The sequence below is a fragment of the Stigmatopora nigra genome, chromosome 15 (genome assembly GCF_051989575.1).
Source record: "Stigmatopora nigra isolate UIUO_SnigA chromosome 15, RoL_Snig_1.1, whole genome shotgun sequence".
Classification (NCBI taxonomy): domain Eukaryota; kingdom Metazoa; phylum Chordata; class Actinopteri; order Syngnathiformes; family Syngnathidae; genus Stigmatopora; species Stigmatopora nigra.
The window spans coordinates 8,348,725-8,371,759 of record NC_135522.1 but is presented as its reverse complement, the minus strand read 5'-3'; the positions used below and the strand labels follow the sequence as shown (position 1 = coordinate 8,371,759).

At 36.7% G+C, this 23,035-nt stretch overlaps 3 protein-coding genes across 8 annotated transcripts; 1 reads left to right on the top strand and 2 right to left on the bottom strand.

Annotated features, from left to right (window-relative positions):
* The first annotated feature begins 347 nt into the window (after positions 1–347).
* gsg1 (germ cell associated 1) lies at positions 348–16,690 on the top strand. Of its 2 annotated transcripts, XM_077735064.1 has the most exons (9): positions 348–494; positions 1,479–1,778; positions 3,012–3,059; positions 3,136–3,300; positions 3,425–3,536; positions 4,641–4,897; positions 11,555–11,605; positions 15,102–15,206; positions 16,597–16,690. In XM_077735064.1, exons 2-9 carry the CDS (start codon positions 1,481–1,483, stop codon positions 16,614–16,616), a joined length of 1,056 nt encoding a protein of 351 aa, XP_077591190.1. In that variant the 5' UTR covers positions 348–494; positions 1,479–1,480; the 3' UTR covers positions 16,617–16,690. The 2 variants fall into 2 exon arrangements, with proteins under 2 accessions (XP_077591190.1, XP_077591189.1); XM_077735063.1 differs by lacking the exons at positions 11,555–11,605; positions 15,102–15,206; positions 16,597–16,690 and having other exon boundaries at positions 4,641–5,210.
* Positions 5,395–9,796, bottom strand: emp1b (epithelial membrane protein 1b). Its single transcript, XM_077735100.1, has 5 exons — positions 9,635–9,796; positions 7,983–8,070; positions 6,777–6,885; positions 6,460–6,600; positions 5,395–6,366 (listed from the first exon to the last, which is right to left on the bottom strand). The coding sequence occupies exons 2-5, from the start codon at positions 8,058–8,060 to the stop codon at positions 6,206–6,208; spliced, it is 489 nt and encodes a 162-aa protein (XP_077591226.1). The 5' UTR covers positions 8,061–8,070; positions 9,635–9,796; the 3' UTR covers positions 5,395–6,205.
* Positions 16,691–16,843: 153 nt separating the features above from the next.
* On the bottom strand, positions 16,844–22,548 carry cd9r (CD9 molecule related). Of its 5 annotated transcripts, none has more exons than XM_077735068.1 (10): positions 22,353–22,548; positions 21,356–21,450; positions 20,189–20,294; positions 20,015–20,112; positions 19,486–19,560; positions 19,307–19,408; positions 19,108–19,203; positions 18,941–19,024; positions 18,202–18,392; positions 16,844–17,268 (listed from the first exon to the last, which is right to left on the bottom strand). In XM_077735068.1, coding segments are annotated over exons 2-10 (819 nt in total). In that variant the 5' UTR covers positions 21,422–21,450; positions 22,353–22,548; the 3' UTR covers positions 16,844–17,267. The 5 variants fall into 5 exon arrangements, with proteins under 5 accessions (XP_077591194.1, XP_077591193.1, XP_077591192.1 ...); XM_077735067.1 differs by lacking the exon at positions 22,353–22,548 and adding an exon at positions 21,638–21,738 and having other exon boundaries at positions 18,189–18,392; XM_077735066.1 differs by lacking the exon at positions 22,353–22,548 and adding an exon at positions 21,638–21,738.
* Between the last annotated feature and the right edge of the window lie 487 nt (positions 22,549–23,035).

Here is a 23,035-nt window from a genome sequence, read left to right as displayed (position 1 = left end):
CAAAGTGACCGATGCTTTAACCACTGCTCTAAACAACATCAATCTTTGTGGTGGAACCAGTGCGGTTAAATAAATTGTCCTTGTAGCCCCACCCCCACATGTTAACACCTCTGACTCAAACAAAATGAAGGAAAATGATAGCAACTCAAAGCAATGTTCATGTCATAATCTATATTTGCCATGTTTTCATCATTTCAAGGTCATGCTGATTTTTCAGATCATAATATGGAAGAGGACCACTAGAGATAGAAGACAGCTGGAGTGATGAAGAGGTGATGGATGGAATAGTTGGGAATGAGTTGTGGAGCCAAAATTAAAACAGATGGAAAAGAGTTGACTGTTTTGGATTAATATGGATTAAAGAAGAGGGATGTTTGTGTGTGTGTGTGATATGCATAGTGTTGTGTCTAGCTGTTGGCTTCCTCATTTACCAATCTTCCTCCCTTTGTGATGGAACAGGGATGACAAAGAAACACCTAGCAAAACTGAGTGGGGTGAGTTCATTTTTCTTCTTTTAATCAAATGCAACTTTGGTCGTTCAGAACTCTGGAAGAGGTAGGGGACACTGAAGAAAAGTGGTGGGCAAGGTTATGATTTTAAAGTCTAAATTCTGACTTTTCAAGTCAAAATTCAGTCAGAGTTGGAGCCTCTTATTTGTTTTTTTTTTCTTCAGTGGCCTTAAACTTCTCCAGTGCAGAACCACATGGGTTCAAGCCAAATTTCTCTGGTGGAGACCTGTTAATTTTTGCTTATTTCTTTTGTGCAACACTTTAAAATGGGCTGGGTTATGATGACTGTATTTTTGGTAGGATGACTAAGTACATAGCCTGGTAAAGAAAGGGTCTTTTAGAACAGTCATAACCAAATAAGAAAATTAGTGAGGTGTTCAGCAAATGTGGCTAAACAGGCATCTATTAAATAAGTTTTTCGGATGACTATAGCCAAGAAAAAAAACCTAACATGCTGTCTGTGGTCAGAGAGAAGGGTAAAAAAATTGCACCTCCTCGATTGGCCTGAATATAAAATGGTGTTTTTTTGCATTGAAATAAGACTGAAAGTGTTGTTTTTCTTAAATTCAGGATCCAGACATGGTTTGAATAGGGTCAATTTACATGATTTTTCTCTGGAATAGATTGTTATAATAATTTGTTTTACCAATTTCGTCACACGCAGCTGGATATGATGACAATTAGGCTTTTTGTCAAGTCAATGATGACGACAATCCCTATGTCTGATTTAATTTTTATTTTTGTTTCAGATTTACAATAATTATTTTCTGTATACATTTTGAATTTGATGTTCAAAAAGTATTTTTTCAAATGTGTGTCTTGAAAAAGGCCATCGTCTTATATTCGGGCCAATACGCTAAATAAGTCACATGGGTATTATTCTGAGCCCCAGCTAAACTATGAAAAAATGTCAATTTATAATCCATAAAATACTGTACTACATTTATCTCCCTATCTTTTTCCACCCAGGAATGATGGCATTCCTACAGCAAATGCGCACCCCACTGCTCTCCTTCATCCAGACCGTTGTGGCGCTCTCCTTGGCTGCCATGGCGCTCACATCATCCTATTGGTGCGTGGGTAAACAGAAGGTCCCCAAACCATTGTGTTCTTCCATCAAACGTATCAAGTGTATCCCAGTTCCCGGACTATCCAACTCTTCCAGCCAAGACTTCTCTTGGGAGACGGGAGATGACCGTTTCATCTTCCCCATCTTTCACACGGGCCTTTTTATCATTTGCGAGGAGAACATCCACACGGACGTATGGGGTAAGAAGTCAAAACACACACATTAATCAAGCAGTAAAAAAATTATAATTCTGAAATGTATATACTGTTACATTCAATCCAGGTATGTGATTAAATAATTCAGAATTTAGCACTTATAGAAATAATGATTCAATCCGGGCTCATTGGATTAGGCAACCGCTGCTTTGACTGGGAATTATTTTATAGGATTTATACGCGTTTTAACTGAGATAAGAAACAGGAAATCCCGACGACACGTTGGGTTATAGGGAGGGGAAATCCAAGGTGAAAATAAGGACAAAGCTCACACTCTGTTAGTTTTAATTTGTTTGGCTCGGTGTACGTGTGCTCATCCTTAAGGGGATTATCTTGTGTGTACTACTACTTGTGCAGATTTCAACTTTAGCATCTCAGCCTGATCACGGGTCACAAAACAGAGAGCAAAGGTCAATCTGATACACAAACAACAGCCGCGTATTCACAATCTGATGATTATTTCATTCGCCAATTTGTTGAGGGTTCTCACTGTGTGGAGTTTGGATGGTCTCCCTGGGCTTCTGTGGGTTTTCTCTGGGTACTCTAGTTTCCTCTCACATCCCCAAAAACATGCAGTGTTGGCGGGTTTAACACTCAAAATGGTTCCTATAGGTATGTGTGAGCGTGAATGGTTGTCCGTCTCCTTGAGCCCTCTGATTGGCTGGCCTCAAATCGTCAATGTTCCGCTCATCTTCAGGTTTTTTTTTTTGTTTTTGTCAAGACGGCATTTATATGATTTGGTAGCTCCCAAAATGACGACAAAAGAGCTGATTCATGAGGATTTCATCAGGGAAATATACAGACTCCCCAGACTTAAACCCTAGTAAGCATGCGTTTTACTTGCTAAAAAGACTCCAGCAACCCTTACACAAGGATTCGTAATACGAAAGGAATGAATATGTTTACTAATGGCGCTATTTTCTGTTTTGTCCAGCAGAGAGCGCAGAATTTCAGAATTTGACCTCTTCAGGTCATTGGGAGTGCTCAGCCATTTCATAATGATGTTTTTCTTTCCTTTTTAAAAAAAAGAATTAGTTATATATGTATGTTTTTGCTCATTGAGCTTATAGATGGTTACAGAAATTACATAAGAATGACAGATAGGTATATAAATGTGTATTTAGTGACAGAAACATAAAGAATGATTGCCACCTCTGAATTCTATGTCTTCCAGTGAAATCCCATTCTTCTCTAAAATACTTCTCATTTTTATTCCAGAGGAAAAGTGTCGAGGGTTCTACACTTTGACTCCAGGATCTGAAAAAGGTGAAATGCACCACTCTGTCTGCATTGCTTGTCATTTCTTTTATGATTTAATTCTCTTATAACTTTGGTTTCTCAGCAATGATGTGGTTGTCGCTATCATTGGAGCTCATGTACGTGGGTCTGCTGTGGATCAGCTGCATGCTACTATTTGTGCAGTTGTGTATCAGGACCTGTTGTCCTAAAACACAGCGCTGGGGTCAGCTGTTCAATGCGTTTGCTGCTGTCTTCACTGTCCTTGGAGGTGCAGTATTGCTTCACGGTTGATAGAATATGACCAATATCTATGACGTTCAGTTGTATTTCATAGATTGCCCCAATTTCTGAGTTGTATTTCATTTGTTTTCTCTCTTCTTTGACCTTTATAGGTCTTCTTGGAATGGTGGGCCACATGATGTTCATGCAGGTTTTTCAGGCCACAGTATCCATGGGCCCAGAGGACTTCAAGCCTCATAGTTATGGCTATTCATGGGCATTTTAGTGAGTCTATTTCACATGCAAAATTCAATCATTTTCAGACAGCAAATACGGATTTGCTGACTGAAAAGAGGGAAATCAGGTTCAATTTATTCATGTTTATTGTGAGATATATGAACCCCACTTCATTTTATGTTACATTGGCTCGAGGTTACTTGGGACTTTAGTCTTTTAGTCTTTCAAGCTCTACAGTCCTGTCTTTTACGCTCCATCTGTGAGAGCTGCTGCATCCATTGTTACTCCACTTTTTTTGCAACCTTTAGCTGGAGTCAGACATAATGGAATAGTAATAAATTAAAGTTATGCATGGGCCGTTTATTTCTAACTAGAAACAAGATTTACAAGGAAAGGGCCTTTGTTTTTTCAAGCCGTTCCTGTGTCACGTAAATCAAGGCTGCAAGGTGTTTAGCTCCACCCTCACTTCCATTCCACTACTGTTGCTATTCAAACAAAGGTTACAAAACTGTACTTTACAAATCAGTTTGGGGAGGGGGGGTCTAACCTTTTTTTCTCTGAAGGGTGCATTTAGGGGGTTTGGGGGCAGCCTGCATTTAATCTAAACGGCATTGAAACACGATGGATCACTCAATGCCAGTTTTCACAATTGAAATGGATTTGATGTCTGGAACTGTCAATGGCATAAATTGAGTTAAGGGCAAAATAATCCGACTATAAATGACCTGAAAATCACAACTAAGCGAGCTTAATTTATCACACTGCGCATTTTTGATATCTATTGATGTCAAATAGTGGAAAGAGATTTGATATTTGTCAATGGCAGTTGCTGTGTACTCATAAAAACGGGTTACCCTCCGAGTTAGTAGTATCAGGGTCAGAAAAAAAGTCATTGTCATAGGTTATCTGTACCCACAGTTACAGATAATTTACCTGTTTTTACAGATGACTAAACTGTACCCACAGTTTAATCTTTTTTTGTCAAATAATCAAAGGATTAAAAATCACAACAATAATTACTACTCATTTATATGCTGTCCAAATTCATTAATGCCTTCCAATCCAGAGTGTCTGATGATGCCTTTAACCTCCAATAGAGGAACTGCCTTTTTACATTATGCCATTTAAACATTTTCCTCATCTTTCTTTCAGTGTGGCTTGGTTTGCCTTCACCGTCTGCATGTCAGCCGGAGTCTCCACCCTGAATAACTACACAAAGAATGTCCTGATGGTGGGGGACCGACTTAAATCAAGCCTCAATCCCTTCAATTTTGTGGGACTTCTACCCCCATCCCCATACTTCACTGCATCAAACTTGGACATCACCCACCCTCATTCGCAGGCGCATGCTCAAATCTCCCATTTATCCCCATACTACGAAAAGCCATCAACCAAGTTACCTCCGCCCGGTAAGCCTTCCCGCTCTGTTCCTCTAGCTCACTCTATGTCCTTCCCTCCTCCATCTTCACACTCTTTATCTCCATCCCGTATACACTGCTTTTCCATTCCATCTCCATCTCACTTAGTCAGCTCACCTGTTGTTGTCCACGGATCTTTAAAAGTTCACCGGGAGAATGTAGTTTATAGACCAGATCAGTACTATAGCCCTCTTTAAAATTGAAAACTATTAAAACTATTTTTTCCTTAGTGCTATTCATTTAGGCAAGTGTCAACATGATAATAAAAAAACAGTCCATTGGGTTAAAATAATAATAATAATTAAGTTGGCAACAATAACACATTTTAATATATATTTTGTATATATTAAAATGTGTAATAATAATGTGTGTGAAATATATATTATGTGTAAAATAAAATATTGTGTAAAATACTATGTGTAAAATAATATATATTATATTTTTTAATACACATTTTGTAAAAAAAAACCACACCAAATTACAATAACTGGTTGGAAATCTCTTTTTATTATACTATAAATCAATGTCATTGACATCCGCGATGAGAAACAACAAAACATAACAGCATTAGATATACACAGCAAAAGAGGAAACATATTTACATTATAGTTTGTAAAGGCAGTGTTAAGTGTCAATTCCCATTTTAAGGGGTATTGAAAGTGAACTTTAAAATGTTTGGTTTCATTGTTGTTGTTGTTGTTGTTGCCATCGCTAGGTTTTCTCATTTGAAAACAGTCATTAAAACAAAGAACTTTTAGAAGGGAGGTACACAATTAAAAGTTTGTATCTAATTAGTACTGTTAATATCTTTGCGTTTGGAAATCATCTAATATTACATACAAGTGTAACACGTAATTTTGGAGTGTAGCTTTATGTCGAGGAAGCACCAAAATTACTTTTAGTAACACTTATCTGCAAACAAAACTATAGGAAATATATAAATTTAGCTTCAATAAAATATTTGGAGACAAAAACAACTTGAAAATAATAGACTTACCCCTTTTTTTTAATTTAGCCACTTATATTCATATGTAAATATAGACTCATAGATAACAGATTTAACTATTCTAAATCTATTTTTGAATAACAAGCAATTTACTTTCTTTCCTCACCATATGTATCTTAAGTCCGAACTGGAAATAATATTCCACTCCAATTGGCTGCGCCTGTAATTTACTGCCATTGTGGAATGTTACAATCTGGTATTGCTCAGTAACTAAAGATTTATTTACTTATTTGCTAAAAGAATAGACCCAGCCAAACGGTTTGGGTTGGATATTGTTAACTCTAGTATCATTTTTATGCAGTCTTCTTGCGTAGCACAAAGTAAACAACAGCAGAAATGAATGTGAGCGCGAACGAGATCCATGCGAGGATATAGCAGTGACCGTAGGAACCAGTACTCTCATTTAGATGGAATTGATCTGTGTAGATGGAAGCTGCAATCATGATGGAAAGACCTAGAATGAAGAAAGCCAAGCGATTTGGTTATTATCGAGGGTTTTCGCTCTTGAAACAAAAAGTGTGCTATTAAAGTACAAACAAAAACTTACAGGCCAAGGCTTGGAAAATGCCTGAGATGGTAAATCTCTGTCCTTTTTCTAAAGTGAAGAGCTGAGCTACAAACACAAAGATTCCTAGGATGGAGAATATACAGGCCAACACTGCAGTAGCTTGCACCGCCTGGAGGTAGTCTGTTGTGGAAGCCAGAAAGAGTAACATCATCAAAATGTTCATAAATATCATTCTTTTCAAGCATTGCTGCACCTTAATTTGCAGTAAATAAGATGTAGGAATACATACAACCCTTTGACATTTTGACATTTGTAGCAAATAACTTCTCCTTAGGCGGGATGTGTTTATGTCTTACCCTCTGGGTAGTGTGAACCTGTTGGAAGATCAGTGTAGTTCCATGCTTTGTTCACATATATCCACCTGGCCCACACGTCAGTGGATAGTGTGTCAGTTACCCACCAAGCCTGTTAAAGAATTTCAAAGACTCAATTTAATTATGTATCTTATGGGAATTATAAACATTGAAGTCGATAAAAAATGTCTTTTCTTCAAGATTGATGATCTTTAAAACTTCAGGACTATTGAAGGACTGTGTGGTAACGTTAGTCTCAGTCTGTAGGAGGTCCCCACCTTGTGGGTTTCCTGTGTCTGGCTCTAGTTTCTTACCTAGGTCTACAATGTCTTCTGTGTCTTGTCTGTCTTGCTACTGCAACCAAGACATTTCCCGAATACGGGATGAAATAAAGTTCTAACCTAACCTCATGTTTGTGATCCCGAAAAAACAATGCTACATTGTATTAGGATTTAATGGTGAGGATTTAAATAAGTGTAGTATATATGTATAATTTTTTCTATAAACTAATTACCCTACATTGGACAATCTTGGTCACAAAACCCCATATCTTAGGCTTCTCATCACAGCTGACTGCACGATTTCTTGAAATTTTGAAAATTGAATCACTCAAGGTAGTCGTAACTCCGAGTACTACGAATCAGTTGAATTATAGCATCCAGTATTTTATTTTTTTTAAACGTAGTATGTAAGGAAGTGTTTACTCTTCGTGTTCAGACTCGTTTGGAATCAAAAAAAGCGTCAAAATTCATTGGTCGGCATTGCATTCCACAAGTCTTGCTTTGGTATGTGAAGCTCACTATAACCTAGACAACAATGTCACATATTTGCGCTTGAATGACGAGTATGTGCAAGCATACATAAAGCATCACTAGCAATTTAGTAGCAATAACAGAGTAGAACGCTCACGTGCTTCATCTATCTGTCATCATGAAATGTCAAAAAATACCCCCATCCCCCAACACAAACATCTTTTACACTCCCAAAAGAGTAAGACAATGTGTTGGGGTGATGAAAGAATTGCCAGTCACTCATCACGGCAACGTTTTGCTGTCACTAAAACATGCCACTGCTCAAATGATGCATCTCAGTCATTTTCAAATCTGCTCATGGTTTGGCAAGCCTTTGAGCCTTAGGGCTATGAGGAAGCCTTGCTTGGATGGCTGTTGGGGTGTGTGTGCGCAGGTATGCATGACTTCCAATACTTACATTGTCGATGGTAGCGACTAGGAGAAGAATAATGCCAATGATGTGCAGAACAAAGATGGCGGCGAGGAGTATCAGCATGATGACGATGCTGGGTTGAGAAAAGAAGCCAAAAGTTGTGTTGTAAAAAGTTGTTGAACTGCTATTTTTTTAATGAGATACAGCATCATTTCTTAATTAATGTGTGGCCAAACAAGAGAAGGCCAAAAGTCATTTGGGGCTGCTCAGTTTCTGAAGATGAGCCAGTAATGTCGGTTCCAAGACACGAATACAAACAAGAAGGCCAAGTCTTGGCTGGCATTCATTTATTTGGTTTGCTAACTGCTAATTACTTGAGGTTAGTGCCAAAGCACGAGTGTTGCTGTTTATTTGTGAGGATAGAATATGACAATCTTGATCTTGACTATGCTTGAGGAAAGTTTGAGTGTTAAAGAGGGAAGTTCATGGCGGGATGATGAGTTAGGACTTGCCCGCTGACGCCTAGAAGAAACCTGCCACTCCTTAAAATAACTGTAAAGAATATTCCCCCTCGTGACTGGGCCTAAACTTATCCCTCCTTTCGTTTGAATTTCTGCTCATGTCTACAACATAAAAACCACACTTTACGTGGTAAACTTCAATGTAAAAAGTGATCCACCCCCTTTTAATCTGTGCATGATTCAAAAGTTAATAGTTTGAGTCTTTTGTTGTTGTTTATGAACTTATCAACTTTACTTACATTACCTTTATTACAAATGTTACATTTTTTCACCCTCCAGAAGACAACTGATTATTTATTATAGAAAATTAAAATTAAAACACTATAAACATCTGGCATCCACATTGCCATTGACATCAAATTTTAGTACATAATTTCAATTAATCATTATTTTATATAACTGTTATTTTGGACATACATGTATAAATAAACATCATAATTAAAAAAAACAATCAAACATTAAAATAAATATAAAACTTGCTAACAGGCTATTTTTCCTCATAATATTTTACTTGTAACCTATCATTGACTTGAATACACGCCTAAATAAGAACAAACCATAAATCAAATGTAGTAAAAGAAAATCCCAAATTTAGTTTTTAGGCCATATTGTCCAACATAAGTGTGAAGCATGGAGGAGTCACAACTGGAATGTGCTTCTGTTCACTTTAAAAAGGAGTGTTCAAGGGTTGGGTCAACTCTGTCTGTCTCACACACGCACACACGCAAGTGATAATGTAGATGCTCAAACACGTGGTCACACCTAACACATTTGTAAAATATCTTCCCTAGTTTTTAATCTGTTTTGCGCTGCTATAGTGGAAGATTGGAGTGAAAGATTGAGTTCCTGAAATATTTGCATTGTATAATCCTTGCCTCAGGCATAGGAGTACAAATACAGACATGCTCTTCAGTTTCTTCTCTGTACGATAGCAATATTTTATCAGGGTAATGGAAATGATACTTTTTAAAAAGCAACACTTTTGTACTTTCTATGAATGCACATTCCCCTATATTGCATTACCTAGAATATTTAAAACCTAAATATAACATGACTACAAAAATAGACCACCTTGATCACAAATTAACACCCTAAACTTATTATCACAAAAACTAGCAACAATTGAACAAACTTAATCATTGAAAAGTATTAGCAAATAGGAATTTTCCAACTTACTGTTTGATGGCTGTCTCTCTTGAACACTAATTTCAGACTCAGCCTGGCAAAGTACAAACATGAAAAACTACCCTTCCACCTACTTTGGCGCCTCCCCCCTTTTTTGTTCAAGTCCACACCCTTCAGCCTCTTCTGACTCAAAAACCAATATGCTGTTCTGCTGTCTCCAACCCACCCAAAGTTTCTACTTGTCTATGTCCAACCCCCACCACTCCCATATGTCTCTGGCCCACCCCTTCCTCGTTCTGTAACCATACACACTCTTAGACAACATACTTTCCTCATTTGGTATCCCCTGACTTTGTCACTCAGCTGATGGTGATTTTTTTTCTTCTTTTTTTTCCCTGAGAGGGCGGCAAATGACTCACTGAGGTTTGGTTGGGGAACTTCCTAACCGTGGACATTGATAAATGTGCACTTTCGTTACCATGGTGACAGACTAGCCAACTTATAATCACAGTATACAGACAAAGCTTTAGGCATTTACAAGTGCAGGAAGTTTACTTAAATAAAAGGTTTCTACTATTACATTTTAAGCAGATTTTTGCATAAAAACACTTACAATAGCAGGGTGTCTCTAGGGTATTTTAAAGGCTAATAAAAAATGTTGTAAAATATAAAACTTGAAGAGCACTTGGAGAGAACCTGTATTGCCAAAATCCAAACACCACTATATTTCTGACCTCTGTATATTTTGCCCCTTGCTCTTTGCTTCATATCACCTAACCTGCAAATTTGAGTTAAATATGCTACTCCATTGACAAGTTATGACAAAGTTCCTCTTCTGACTTCGGCAAGCTTTGACACCATCACTCAAAATTTAATTACCTATTTCGTTTTGTATTAAAAACATATCCTTCAATCGTTCCTAGGTTATCTTGAACAGAAACATAGAAACAAACAGACAGACATATGGAACCAGATACAAAACTTCCAGCCTCCCTGTGTTTTATCTACTGGCCAAAGTATTTACTGCATAATATTATGCTGCAGTCATGCTTTTGTATTGTTGGTGTTAGTTACTGTGGTTGGCTATGTACATGTTTTGACCTTTACAAATGGAAAAAAAAATCCAAAAAAAAGCTACACACCTGTTTAAAACGTGTTTTGCCCTCTAAATTTAATCATTTGTTAGTTCACCTTCAGCAGCGACAATATAAACCAAACATTTTCTAAAATTGTTAGTCTTATATTTCAAATTCCTATTACTATACATGTTCCTCCAGGATTTCTATAAATCCTAGCAAGTCGGCCAGGTCCTAAAGTAGCAAAGCAGCCCACTTCATTAGACTATGACCTCCATGTTTGACTATTGGTAGTGAGTTGCTGTTAAATTAAATCTAAATCTAATAAGACGCAGTTTCCGAAAAGTTTATCCCAAAGCTTTTTTCTGTCCACATAATCTTCTTTTTAAAGTTAGATGGGCTTTTTATGTTATTTTTGGCCACCAACAATGTTTTCCTTGAATGCATGGGCGAGTTAGAATATTTTTTCCTTAAATCCATGTCTGCCATTGTCAATAGTAGTAGTCCAATTCATTTAAATTGCTCGGACTGGCTGTAAATCTTCCTCTCGTCGCCGTTGACGACGCTAGACATCCACTCCATCTTGGCAGTCATTATGGATTGGTCGTCTAGTCAACGATGGCCAATGAGTTAATATATAAAGTACATTTGACAATGTATTCAGAAACTGCATTTTATTCAATATTTTGTATATATTTGTTAGTTGAATTTAAAACATTTAAATAGAAAAAAACAATGCTTTGTATGTGTACATGCTGTATGTGTATACACGGTAAGTATAGTGTTCATGTTGTGTATAATTACTGGATGTCGATATAAACACAAGGACAGAAATATATGGTTCCAGTAGCATTTCTTCCCAATCAACACCCTTCTTTTCCTGCTTTTGTTTCAGAGGAAGGAGTTTCAGGAAGAAAGAATGTTGTCGGTTGCAATCGAGAAAGAGGTGGGGGCAATTGAGTGCATGTCACAGCTTGAATGAGAAAGGGGAAAAAAATAGGGTGGGGTAGAAGCGGCTGAAGTAGAGATTGTAGATGGAAAGGTAAAGAGAACTACAGGAGGCTACCTCACACTCTTATTTAATTATTATTCCACACTGCTCTTTTATAGTTTATGGTATGTCTGTATAAATCTTTCCATTGTTGACACACTACATTTTTTAGCAAAAGGGAACATTTTACAGGCAAAGTCAAATCACATCATATTATTATTGTCTCTGAGCGCTTTCATTTCCATTGGTGGTGGATTACAAAGGCTATTTTTTTTTACTTATTATAGTATGTGAGTCAAATTATCACAGGAGAATATAACAAAGTAGGAGGAAAACTGATTACGTATTTTATCAAAACAGCCCAGTGAGATTAATCTTTTATCGGCTCCTTATGAACACTCTTGTCATTCACTTTGTTAAATAGTATGCTAACATTGCTTAAACATAAACAAACATGTAAGCAATATCAGATACTTTCACTGTGTGACCCGGTTTTGGCCCTCTGAACATAATTCAATCTTCACTAAGCGTGTTAACCATGAGCTAAGTTATTTAACACCTACGAAAATAACCTAAAGAACCAAAGACATTTCTGAAAGTGAATTTATTTGAAAGATGAGAACCTGTACTAGTTAAAAAGCAGTGTTCGTTGGCTAGTTAACCACATTGCTAAGGATGACTTGGAATCTTGGGGAGGATGAGTTGGCATTAGAAGGTTCAGCTGCCTGTCACGTGAAATAGGAATGCAACGACTGCATGGATATTGCAAAGGGGTAGTAAAGTTTAACGATATAATGAATCACACCGACCCAAGTTGCAGATTATTAGATGTGTTCACATGTGCAAACTGCTTAAAATGTGAAAAGTTTGAATCGGACTAATCAGAGGATAGAAGAAAGCAGATGTACATTATTACATACCGTGTTATTATGATGCAAATTCCCAATCATTTATCTCAGATAGAATTAGACTTGTAAAATAATTGTTTCAGGACGCTATGGAATACATGGGCATCCCTTTCTATCCCTTTAATATCAATAGTCAAACTCTCAGAGAGTTTGACCAGTCCCATGCTCACATCAAAACCTTCATATTAAATAAACAACTTGGTGATGAATCTGATTAGAAATACCTTGTGGGACACTCAAGAGAATAATACGTTGAGTTAGAGTGTGAAGTCGTTTGAAGAGGAAAAAAAAGAGACAGTGAAAATGTAGTCAAACCTGATTGTGTCCTGGGTGTGTCCCAACCCCACCTTTTAGGTGAGGTAAACCAAAATTTGAACATACAATACATAAAGCGGGAGGTAGTCAAATCAAACTGTTTTACTCGCCCCCTTTTATGGGGTGGGGGGCAAACTAATTTATTTTTTTGCTGCCAATGGCCACTTGGCCAAGAGAATTGGGTAAACTCTTGGCCGACCAGACGTCGTTTTGAACCAAGCATAAGTCAACTCATCACATGCCTTTCCAACTATTAAGCAGACCAATGGGGTAGCTTGCTCAACAAACAGCCTCTTTGTCATTCTTTGTGCTGCCAATGAGGACCGGAAAAACCAGAATCGTAAAGAAGAGTTTGAACAGTGTGATATTGTGTGGACAGCCGCTTGTGTGACACCAAAAGCTGTGTGCATATGTAGATTTGATGAATCTATGAAATTAGTTATTCCCAAGCGTATGTAGTTAAGGGGGCTTCTTTACATTTCCCATCTGGAATTGACTATGAGATCTTATGACTACTTGGCATAATATGCCAACCAAGGCATGATATGTGATGCTTTGACATTTTGATATTTCGTCAGAAAAAGTTACGTGCCCCATCTGGATAAGAATTCCAATAGCTTTCTCCAAAGAAATGCCATGTTCTTCGGAATGGTAATGCCTCAGCGGTTCACCTGAAACCGTGGCATTTGATTCACTAATGTGAGATCTTCAACCCTTTGACAGAATCATCAGCCCAAGTATAATTTAATTGACAGCAAAGGACTTTAGCACGGCATGTGACAAATGTTTGTCGGGCAATAATTCCTTGATGAAAGTGTTTGTAAAGGGAGGTAGCCTTCAGCATGACTGTGGGAAGTGAAGCAGCGTGCACATGCCAGAAGACCAAGCCTGACCACAACCAATAAGACTGCAGCATTACACAATAGTAAAACTCCACGTCTGTGGTTCCTTCTTCAATCCGTTCATTCCTTTGCTGCTTTGCACGTCACACCCTGCCAAAACACATACAGGCCTTTTTACTTTGAACAGCAAATGCAAAACTGACTATTATAAGTAGACATTGTTTGAATTATTTTAGATTTTGAAATGGGGGGAAGGGTTTGAATTCGAAAGGTATGTTTGGGCTGCTTTTGAGTGTACTGGATGCTAGTTTTGATAAGGTGAAGCTATTGCAGAAGCATATTCTCATAATTTTAGACTGATTTAGTAACTGTAATTGCGGGATGCACATCTGGCTCGTGACACATCAGCTACCGGTACAAACAAAGACAAACTCTTACTCATTCACCAAGGGAGTGACACACAATTCTATTTCTCTCTCACTGTTTCAATGAATAGGTTTTATTTCTCTGTATCCACGTCTTTGTTGATCGGGATCCCCTGCTGTGTTATGAAAATTTACTATTGTGGTAGATACTGATGTCACTCTTTAGTCAAACGTTAAAAGAGGTATAGTTATGGGGACATACTGACATATTTGGAACAGGGAAAGGAAAATAAGAATGGTGAAAATACACATTTGGTTTGAGGTTGAGTCAGAGCAATGTGACACGTGTCGCATTTGGATAGCGCCTGTGCGTCACAGACAAATTTTCTGGATTCATCCCGCAGGTAAAATGATCTCAATGCTAAGGTTTAACTTTAAACTGTATATGTGAGTTTGGAAATCGGACACTTGAACAGAACAATGTTTGTACTGCGACATCACAATATGCCCACTGCAATACTCACCCTTTTTTAAAATATGCATATTGACTCATTTAACAATTATTAATCAAGATTTAGTTGATAGTTGTATATTTCAAAATTGTATTACTATACATTTTCCTCCAGGATTCCTATAAATCCCAGCAAGTTGTCCAGGTCTTGTAGCAGCAAAGCAGCCCAGGTCATTAGACTATGACTTGACTAAAAGTAATAAACAAAATAATTGCTATTGCAACCATATGTATGTTGCGTAATTGTATTTCAATTGATTGATGTTTAGTATTTATGGAAAATAAATACCAAGTGTGAAACAATCTAAAATAAAAGCCAAAATTGATTAAAAGTGAAATTAATTTATTATTAAAAGATTAAGCAAAGGAGTAAAAACTGCATTGACAAAGTAATGAAACATACATTCATATGTACGTCGCCTCTTGACTTAAGACTGGAAAGAAAAATAAGGAATCAATAATGAAAACAAACTGAGTGCCATTTATAAGTATGTTTTGCTTGTTTCACAGCTTCCAGTGTGGCAAATATGCGACGTCCAAGCTACTGTTTATATTCAGTTAAAACAACAACAACTACTACTACCTCACATTGGTCCAAGCTCACCTGTCGCCATGGTAACTAGCAAGCATTTTTTCCATCCTTGATTCACTACCTCACCCCCAGTTCTGTGTTTTTTTTTCTGCGTCGGCATAACTACATTCTACTCTAGTTTCACCTCACGTGATTTGAGTCTTTTTTGGAAACATTTTTACTCCGCCTGTTTCCGGTTAAAAAAGTGCCACCCTTGTGTTTAGGCTGCCCCCACAATATCTCTCTCTCTCTTTCTCTCTTTCTCTTGCTCAATGAAATGCAGACATGCACACTGTATTCTCACTTGAACTCAAAAGAAAACAACTCCAAGCTGTAACTAGGCAACTCTAAAATGTGAGTCATCCAAGTGCCGCACCCCTCGTTTACTGATCAACCGTTTCTTTCTCCTGACCCATGCACATAAATTGGCACTTCCAGTCCTCAAATGCCCTAAAAACATGGTTGTAGTTTACAACAATTTTGTTACATGTTAAACAATGCCATTTGCCCCTTGGTATGAGTGTGAGTGTAAATGGTTGTCCGTCTCTTTGTGCCATGGTTCAGAATGTTATCCCCCGCCTTCGGCCTAAACTCACCTGGGATAGGTTACAGCACCCCCGCGACTCTTATGAGGATAAAACAGTTCAGAAAATGAGATGAGATACTGTCATACTTTATAAAGATGTGTTTAATTGTCTGATAAACAACTAAACAGTAGAGCAATACGAAACGGCATGGTTTATGAGTTTATTCTCTTTTAAGGACAGACAGGGAGGAGGACAGATAGTCAAACAAACACAAAGGTGTGTGGCGCCTTCTAGTGGATAGGTAATAATATTGCATCTCATAAAACTGCTCATGTAGTATTTTGAAATGTGCTGTACATTTCTCACCTAGTGCTACGTCTGAATCAATCCAATTAGGCTGCAGGGTCTGCAAAACTGGGGAAAAAAACCCTCAACTAAAAACCAATTAAAACTAAATTAAATGAGTTTTTCACTAATAGATATTTAATCCATTTGAACTGGGATGGAGGACATCAACTAAAACAAATAGTCTCTTAAAACCTAAAACTCTTTAGTAAATGAGTTTCTTACTAGTGCACATTCAATCCAACTTTTCCAGGTCAAATGGACTAAATGTTTATTGCTTTCAATGGTGGTCAATTAGCTATGGTCCATCGTGCACTTTTTAAACACTGGTTAAACATTTGACATACAGTATCTTATTTTTTTTTGTTGGTATAAATCTCCCTTATTGGTAATGAATTGTTCATGCTTCGGTCATGATTTTCATGCTGCATCCTGACAACACCAGGTGAGCCTTTAGATTTTATTTAATGTCGTACTGTTATTAGAAAAGAGAAGTTGGATTTGTTTTTAAATGCTCATGGTAATGTGTTTTTTTGTTTGTTTTGTTTTTGATTCCTCACAGGTTCCCTAAAAGATGACTAAATTTAGAAATAAAACCCTGGTAAACCAGCTGCATCCTTCTCACAGTTTATAAGCACAAACTACATGAATTTCTGGACTTGATACACATCAGTCAACTTGCATTTGGACAACAGTAGGTGACGTTCCATTGATTTCTAATATTACAATACACACTTGTTTGATGCAAAATCACATTAATATTCAGCGATTGGAATTATTCATCAGTTGAATTAAAAGGCACACAAATCACTTTCACACTATAACTGAGTTTATTATTTAAAGCAGCAAATTATCAAAAACACAGCTCAAAAACAAGTTCTTAAAGCAAGAAACTAAATAACCCACCCAGAGTATTAACAGTTGTAAACAATTTAAATCTGACCTTTCACAAAAAAACAACTGTTTCATACACTGTATTTAACTGCAATATGATTAAACTACCAATATAAGTTTATAATCTAAACACTGTCTAAATGAAAATCCAATCTTAACATGAATAGTTATAAGCAAACAATTAAGCATGTACTGTAAAAGTATTTTATAATCAGAAGAACACATGGTCTGATGATGGGTAAAATAGGACAGAATCTTCCACCTAGTAAGCATACCGAGAAGACGATCTTCCTTTCTTGATCTGTTTCAAGAGGACAATGGTGCAACCCAGGGCAACAATCTGTCACACACACATAACAAAGTAGAAGGGAAAGAAAATGCAAGGGTGAATGAAGCAATGAGTGGCACCTCAGTGGAAAAATATGAGTGAATTTGACCTATAAAGTTTAAATATTAAGATCATTTGTGCTTGGGTCTACGTAGGAAATGTTAGCCCTCACCAGGAAAGACGTAAAGATATAGGTTTTAACTTTTGATAGGTATCTCATTGAATGCCAATCTAGGTTCATTTTATGCAACCTAAATAAGAGCCCTAACCCCCCGCCCATTTCAAATAGATTGGACATCTATTGTCATATATGACAGTCAAAGAGTTAACAGCTACACTGTATTTAAAAAAAAAATATTTCACTTGCAAGTATTAGTTGCCAAAAACACATTAAATATGCAGAAATTGACATTTTAAGTAAGCAGAACTTTGAAAATGCACTTAAGCAGAACTAATTGTAAGTTAACTGTTAACTTGATGATGTACCTATTGCATGTATTTTGATTTTTAGGACAATGTTTTTATAAATGAAGCACTGTTTAGGGAGCACTCTAAATTTTGTTGGATTTCTGACTTTTGCAATTATACAGCTCCATCAATCTGAGAATTACCCCAAATAAGGCAAATTTAAGTTAACTTTAATTAAAACCATAAGTTATTATAACTTATTCCTTTTTAAAAAAAAGTGTTTTATTGGTTAATGGCATAATCCCTTCTTTGGAACTGATGAAATAATTACATTGTATGTGGGAGAAACATTAATGGTGTAGCTAGATGAGTATTTAACTGAGACGTTAGCCTGTCTGTGTTGTGCCGTGTGTCTATTATGCTTAATGTCACCATATTAATTGATTTAAGTGAAGTGAATTGTTTTGTGATGGTGTTTGCTTTATTGTGCAATCCAAACAATTGTTTAGGGTTTGAAATTTTACTTTTGAAACCTACTAGGTCTGGACCATTGGCATGGTGACTGTAGTGAGAGGCGTAAAGATAACTGGTTCTTGATCAAGATCAGAGACAAGTTCATGCTGTGACACAGTCATTGATGGAGTTATGTTTGACAAGATGAGGTAATGAGATGTACTGGAATTAGCAAGCTTGTAATAGAGGGCTATGCTGCATGATAAAGCAAAAATCTTTGGAAGAGGATGAGAAAGGTGGATAAAAGAAATGCAAGGAAATGGGATTGAAATGGAGGGAAAAGTGGGGCAGTTTGAAGCGGTTAGAAAGGTAAACACACAATTTGTTCCACTGTGAATATTTCCTCTTAAAACAAGTTTAACAAGTAGTTTTTGAACTAGTATTGTTTTTGGTTTCATTATATATTGGCTACAATCTACACAAAAATAATCCAGTACAAACATTGACCTTTTCCTAACGTTTGACATCGGTTTTATTTGGGTATTTGGTGTCCACCGCCTGGGATTAGGAGTTAGTTGGGATAGGCTCCAGCACCCCCCACTCGCCTGGGGTTAGGAGTTAGCTGGGAGAGGCTCCAGCACCCTCCACCACCCTTGTGAGGATAAATGTTACAGATAATAATTGAATAATAATTAAATTTGAAGGAGGGCAACTAAAAGGAAAACATATTTTATTCCTGTTAATTTTAATACTCAACCCCCCTGTAGTTTATCATATTAAATCTAAGTTACTTGATCTTTAACTGCCAAATATTTCTACTTACCAAAGATACTCCAATTCCAATAAAGATGGCCATCACCATTGGTGCATTGTTGTTGAAGAAATCACTGATGACTCCGGGACATGTCTGGAAGTAGACAACAGCAAGAATTGATGACATTTGGACACAGGCAAGTCATAACACTTTAAATCTATGGAGGTCCATCTTACAGGCATGACGATTTGCTCCAAGAACCCATTTGGTGCGGGGCAAGTTTTTTTCACAACCTCGATTATGCTCAAACCAGTCACACCACAGCAATGAAGCTGCAAATTGGAAGAAGATGGCGGGTTAATTGTGCTTGTGAATGAAATGAAAATTATCAAAAAAACATTTCAAAAATCAAGAACTATTTTCAGAAGTTCTTACCATATTATGAATGAACAATAGTGTAACAGCAATGCCTGCGTCTTCAGTGACAGTAAACAGTGTATAGATGCTATTGTAGAACTCTACAACTTTCCTTCCAACCTTCAAATGACATAAAGAAAATTGCACTGTGTTAACTTGAATACTGCATTACCCATTTATTTGCTATTCTCCCTTACCAAATCTCTTCTGGAGTAAGCAAGCACTCCAACAACAATCTCTGCAACAGCCAGGAAAAACAAGAGGGTGGCGTACTAAAAAAAAAAAAAAAAAAAAACGCAAGTTGAACATTATTAGCAATACGCATTGATACCTTTCAGAATTTAGGCCTCCAAAATATTCAATATTATTTAACCATCATCAACAAATGGCCTCAGATTCATAAAAAAAATATTTATGTCCAGGCGTTGCCATCAGCCATTTACAGATGAGATAAACTTTGTACAGTACAGATATGGGATTTTATGACATCTCCAATATATTCATTATTAGATATGAATACCTATAAATAAATTAGACTCATAAGAGAAATATGTACCAAGTGTATCCTTTACATATTCTTAGTACAAAATTTTGGAGGGACAATTAGTATGATGCCTTGCAGTGATGTTTAAAAACCTGTGACTCAATTTATATGCTTCCTATTTTGGCTAACTAGATCTAGCCTAACATATCTCCGTTAGTTCATCCTAAAGAATAGAGTCTCACCACATGTAGTGCCCGTTTCTTTTGGTTGCAGATTGCGTAGTCTCCAACTATAACAACGAGCAGCATCACAAAGCCAAGCACGATCAAAACAATCACACCTTAATCAACAAAAGAAAAAGAATATTAATTTAACAAACGACAACAACAACTTATGTCAGCTCACGCATAACTTACTTATTACAAATGTGGTGGCGTTAAAGCTTTCCACTTCGAAAAGTGGTCTGGTGTTTTCACTGAATCTCAGCCACAGGCCCACGCCTAACATGGCGGTGCCCAGCACCTGCAAGTTTTAATTTTTCATGGAGAAAGAAAAAATCATTAACCTTGTCATGCATTCAAATTCACACTTTCAATAGTATATAACCCTTTTGACTTTACTCACATTGATCATGAAAAATATTTCTTATCAGATGTATTCTTTCATTGCTTTAAAATAATGTGTATTTATATGTAGGTTATTAGCTATCTTTTGGTTTGGAGACTGAATGTCTGTGGAATTTATACTTTTACATAACTAATTCAGTTACCCAAGCAGGGGGGGGGACCCATAAGGAGACGGAATGGTTGCCCTGTTCTTAGCTATTGTGATGCGTAAGGGAAGTTCACACACTTTTTGTTGTCAACTCATCTCCTTGGAACAGGAGTTAACTTTAGTTACACTCACTTGTGCATTTGCATATAGTAATCTAAAAAGTGGACTTGCTTAGATACCCGGAAGCCACTGAAGGGTGAAAGGACAGCAGGCCCAGACTGGTCTGTATTGTCCACATGTTTTGTCCATGTGTGTTTTAATTTTACAACCTGTTGGCTGCTTCTGAGATTGATTCTGAAAGTTCTCAAAGTCAAATTGGATTGGATGTCCATCGCCATCAATGCAAGTGAAACATTATTTTAAAATGAATATTGCAATTTGGACCGGTTTCATTTTTATTGTTTTAGACTGGCAAGTGATTGAGGATCAGCCTGAATTACCAAGATTATTGATGCTAGTGAATGAGTTCAAATGAATTGAAACTTTCTTTTCATCCTCTATCTCTAACTAGGAATTTTATCTTTCTTGGGAGGTGTGTGGGAGGGATGATCCCATCGGAAACTGGTGGAAAGTTTCCACAAAAACGAAACTCAACCACGCAGTCAAGCCCAGGCAAGATTTCTAAGTTTCAATTTTCAGTAAGTAATAACCGATTGCTTTTAGTATCAAACTACTTTTCCTCACTTGTGCAAAGCGTAATCATGTGATGTACTTTGTTATACATTATGTCAAAAACACGACTTTGATATCACTACAACGTCACATGCAGCCAAATATCACAATGTTGTGTTCAATTTGTTAAAACTTACCGCAAAAAAGAGGTTGAAGATCAAAAGTATATATTTGCAAACGGTGCCACATCCGTCCAGAGCCATGATAAGAAAAGTGTTATATTTATGCGGATCTGTAAAATATTTGAAACCAGTGTTAGTGCGTCATCCCACAAAAAAACGCTCGCACCCCATTTTCCAATGAATTGGAGACAAAAACAACACTGTTTTAAGATAAAAGTTGGGGTATACGTGGAAAATTGCGACATGGAAAAAACGACATGCTAATCAATTAATTCGATGTCTCTTTGATTTTCTTACCTACGTCTTTAGAGAGCGTGCACAACAAGGTAATTCGGTCCAAATACAAACCCTTTCTGGTTTTGTATACTAACAGGCAATGGAAAGGTTATTCTCCGCCTCTTTTGGGGCACGTTCCACGATATGATTGGCCGAGTCACTATAACCGACATAAATTGTAACCAATGGACGTGAAGATAGTTGCATTTTCAGGACCGACGCAAAAGACTAGGATTCACATGGCAAACTATTGTAACGAAGATAACTAAGGCCAGATAAATTAATGAGGTAAAGCAAGTTTAACCCTTTACTAAAAAGTGAATATTTATGGTCATTAAGACTGAAAAAAAAACTTCGCCTGGTGTGCATGTACATGCACATCACATTTTGGGTCGTGTGATAAAATATAGTAAAATTACAATGAATAAAAAACAAATAGTGTATTTGTTGAATGTTATATTTTTTATTTTAAACTTTGATGTGTCTTGATTCACTGTTGTTTAGTTTCTGTCTTGATTGGACATCTTTGGCCATCAATGGCAGTCCCTGAGTTAAATGTTAAAACGTATGTTTAGATTTAAATTTGAAGGTTATTTGCGCATACAGTATACACTGCAATTAACAATCCTTTCTCTCAGCTCTACAGACAATTTTCATCAAATCTCAACTATTGTAATAAATGGAACGTGTAACCTACTGAATTGATCAGTATGAAAGAAAAGCTGGTGCGTCTTACATTATCTGAACGCCTCAGGCCATGAGTCAGTCATTGGAAGAGCCTCATATTTACAGTTGTTGCTCAGGTACAAAGCATTTGTCTTCAAAACAGATTTGCCTCAAAAATATCTTGCCCGTGTTTTATTTTTGTCATCATTAATTCCCAATCCTTGCAATCTCTCTCTACCTCAGATTCAGCATACTAATAACACTGTGATACTCTAAGATCAGTTGTGAACATTCTGTTTGAACATCATGAAACACATACCTGTCAACCTGTACGTTTTACACGTATTTTAGACGTTTTTTTTATCATTTCAAATCATGTACGCCGTACACCGACTTTTGTACGGGGAAAAAAACAGAACAAAGAAATCGCCAATATTTGTGAAAACCGATCTCAACATGTCCTGGTTTCTCTACTAGTAAGAGTAGTATATAGTATCAAAAAAAAAAAAAAAAAAAATGCAGCAAGGTTCTGTTGAATTTCCACCACGTCCACCAGACGGCGCTCAAAGATGATAAAAAAAATCTATTTCCAGCATTAACTGATACATATTTTCCTGAGCGTCTTGAAACTGATGAACTGTTTTAAAATTATAATACATATTAATATTTTATATATAAATCATTGAGATTTATTCATTTATCTATATATATATATTATATGTACACATGTATATAGATGTATTTATTTATTTA

Excerpts from the sequence above, each read along its gene's own strand:
- emp1b (XM_077735100.1), bottom strand. The coding sequence starts at position 8,060 with ATGCTGATACTCCTCGCCGCCATCTTTGTTCTGCACATCATTGGCATT. Across the intron at positions 6,886-7,982 it reads TAGTCGCTACCATCGACAAT|GCTTGGTGGGTAACTGACAC; the intron begins GTAAGTATTGGA and ends ATTCTTTAACAG. Across the intron at positions 6,367-6,459 it reads CATTTTCCAAGCCTTGGCCT|GTCTTTCCATCATGATTGCA; the intron begins GTAAGTTTTTGT and ends TCTTCATTCTAG.
- cd9r (XM_077735068.1), bottom strand. The coding sequence starts at position 21,421 with ATGGCTCTGGACGGATGTGGCACCGTTTGCAAATATATACTTTTGATC. Across the intron at positions 20,295-21,355 it reads TCTTCAACCTCTTTTTTGCG|GTGCTGGGCACCGCCATGTT; the intron begins GTAAGTTTTAAC and ends TAAAACTTGCAG. Across the intron at positions 18,393-18,940 it reads TTGGAATTGGAGTATCTTTG|ATTTTTGCTTTATCATGCAG; the intron begins GTAAGTAGAAAT and ends CCTCTTCCAAAG.
- gsg1 (XM_077735063.1), top strand. The coding sequence starts at position 1,481 with ATGATGGCATTCCTACAGCAAATGCGCACCCCACTGCTCTCCTTCATC. Across the intron at positions 1,779-3,011 it reads CATCCACACGGACGTATGGG|AGGAAAAGTGTCGAGGGTTC; the intron begins GTAAGAAGTCAA and ends TTTTTATTCCAG. Across the intron at positions 3,537-4,640 it reads GGCTATTCATGGGCATTTTA|TGTGGCTTGGTTTGCCTTCA; the intron begins GTGAGTCTATTT and ends TCTTTCTTTCAG.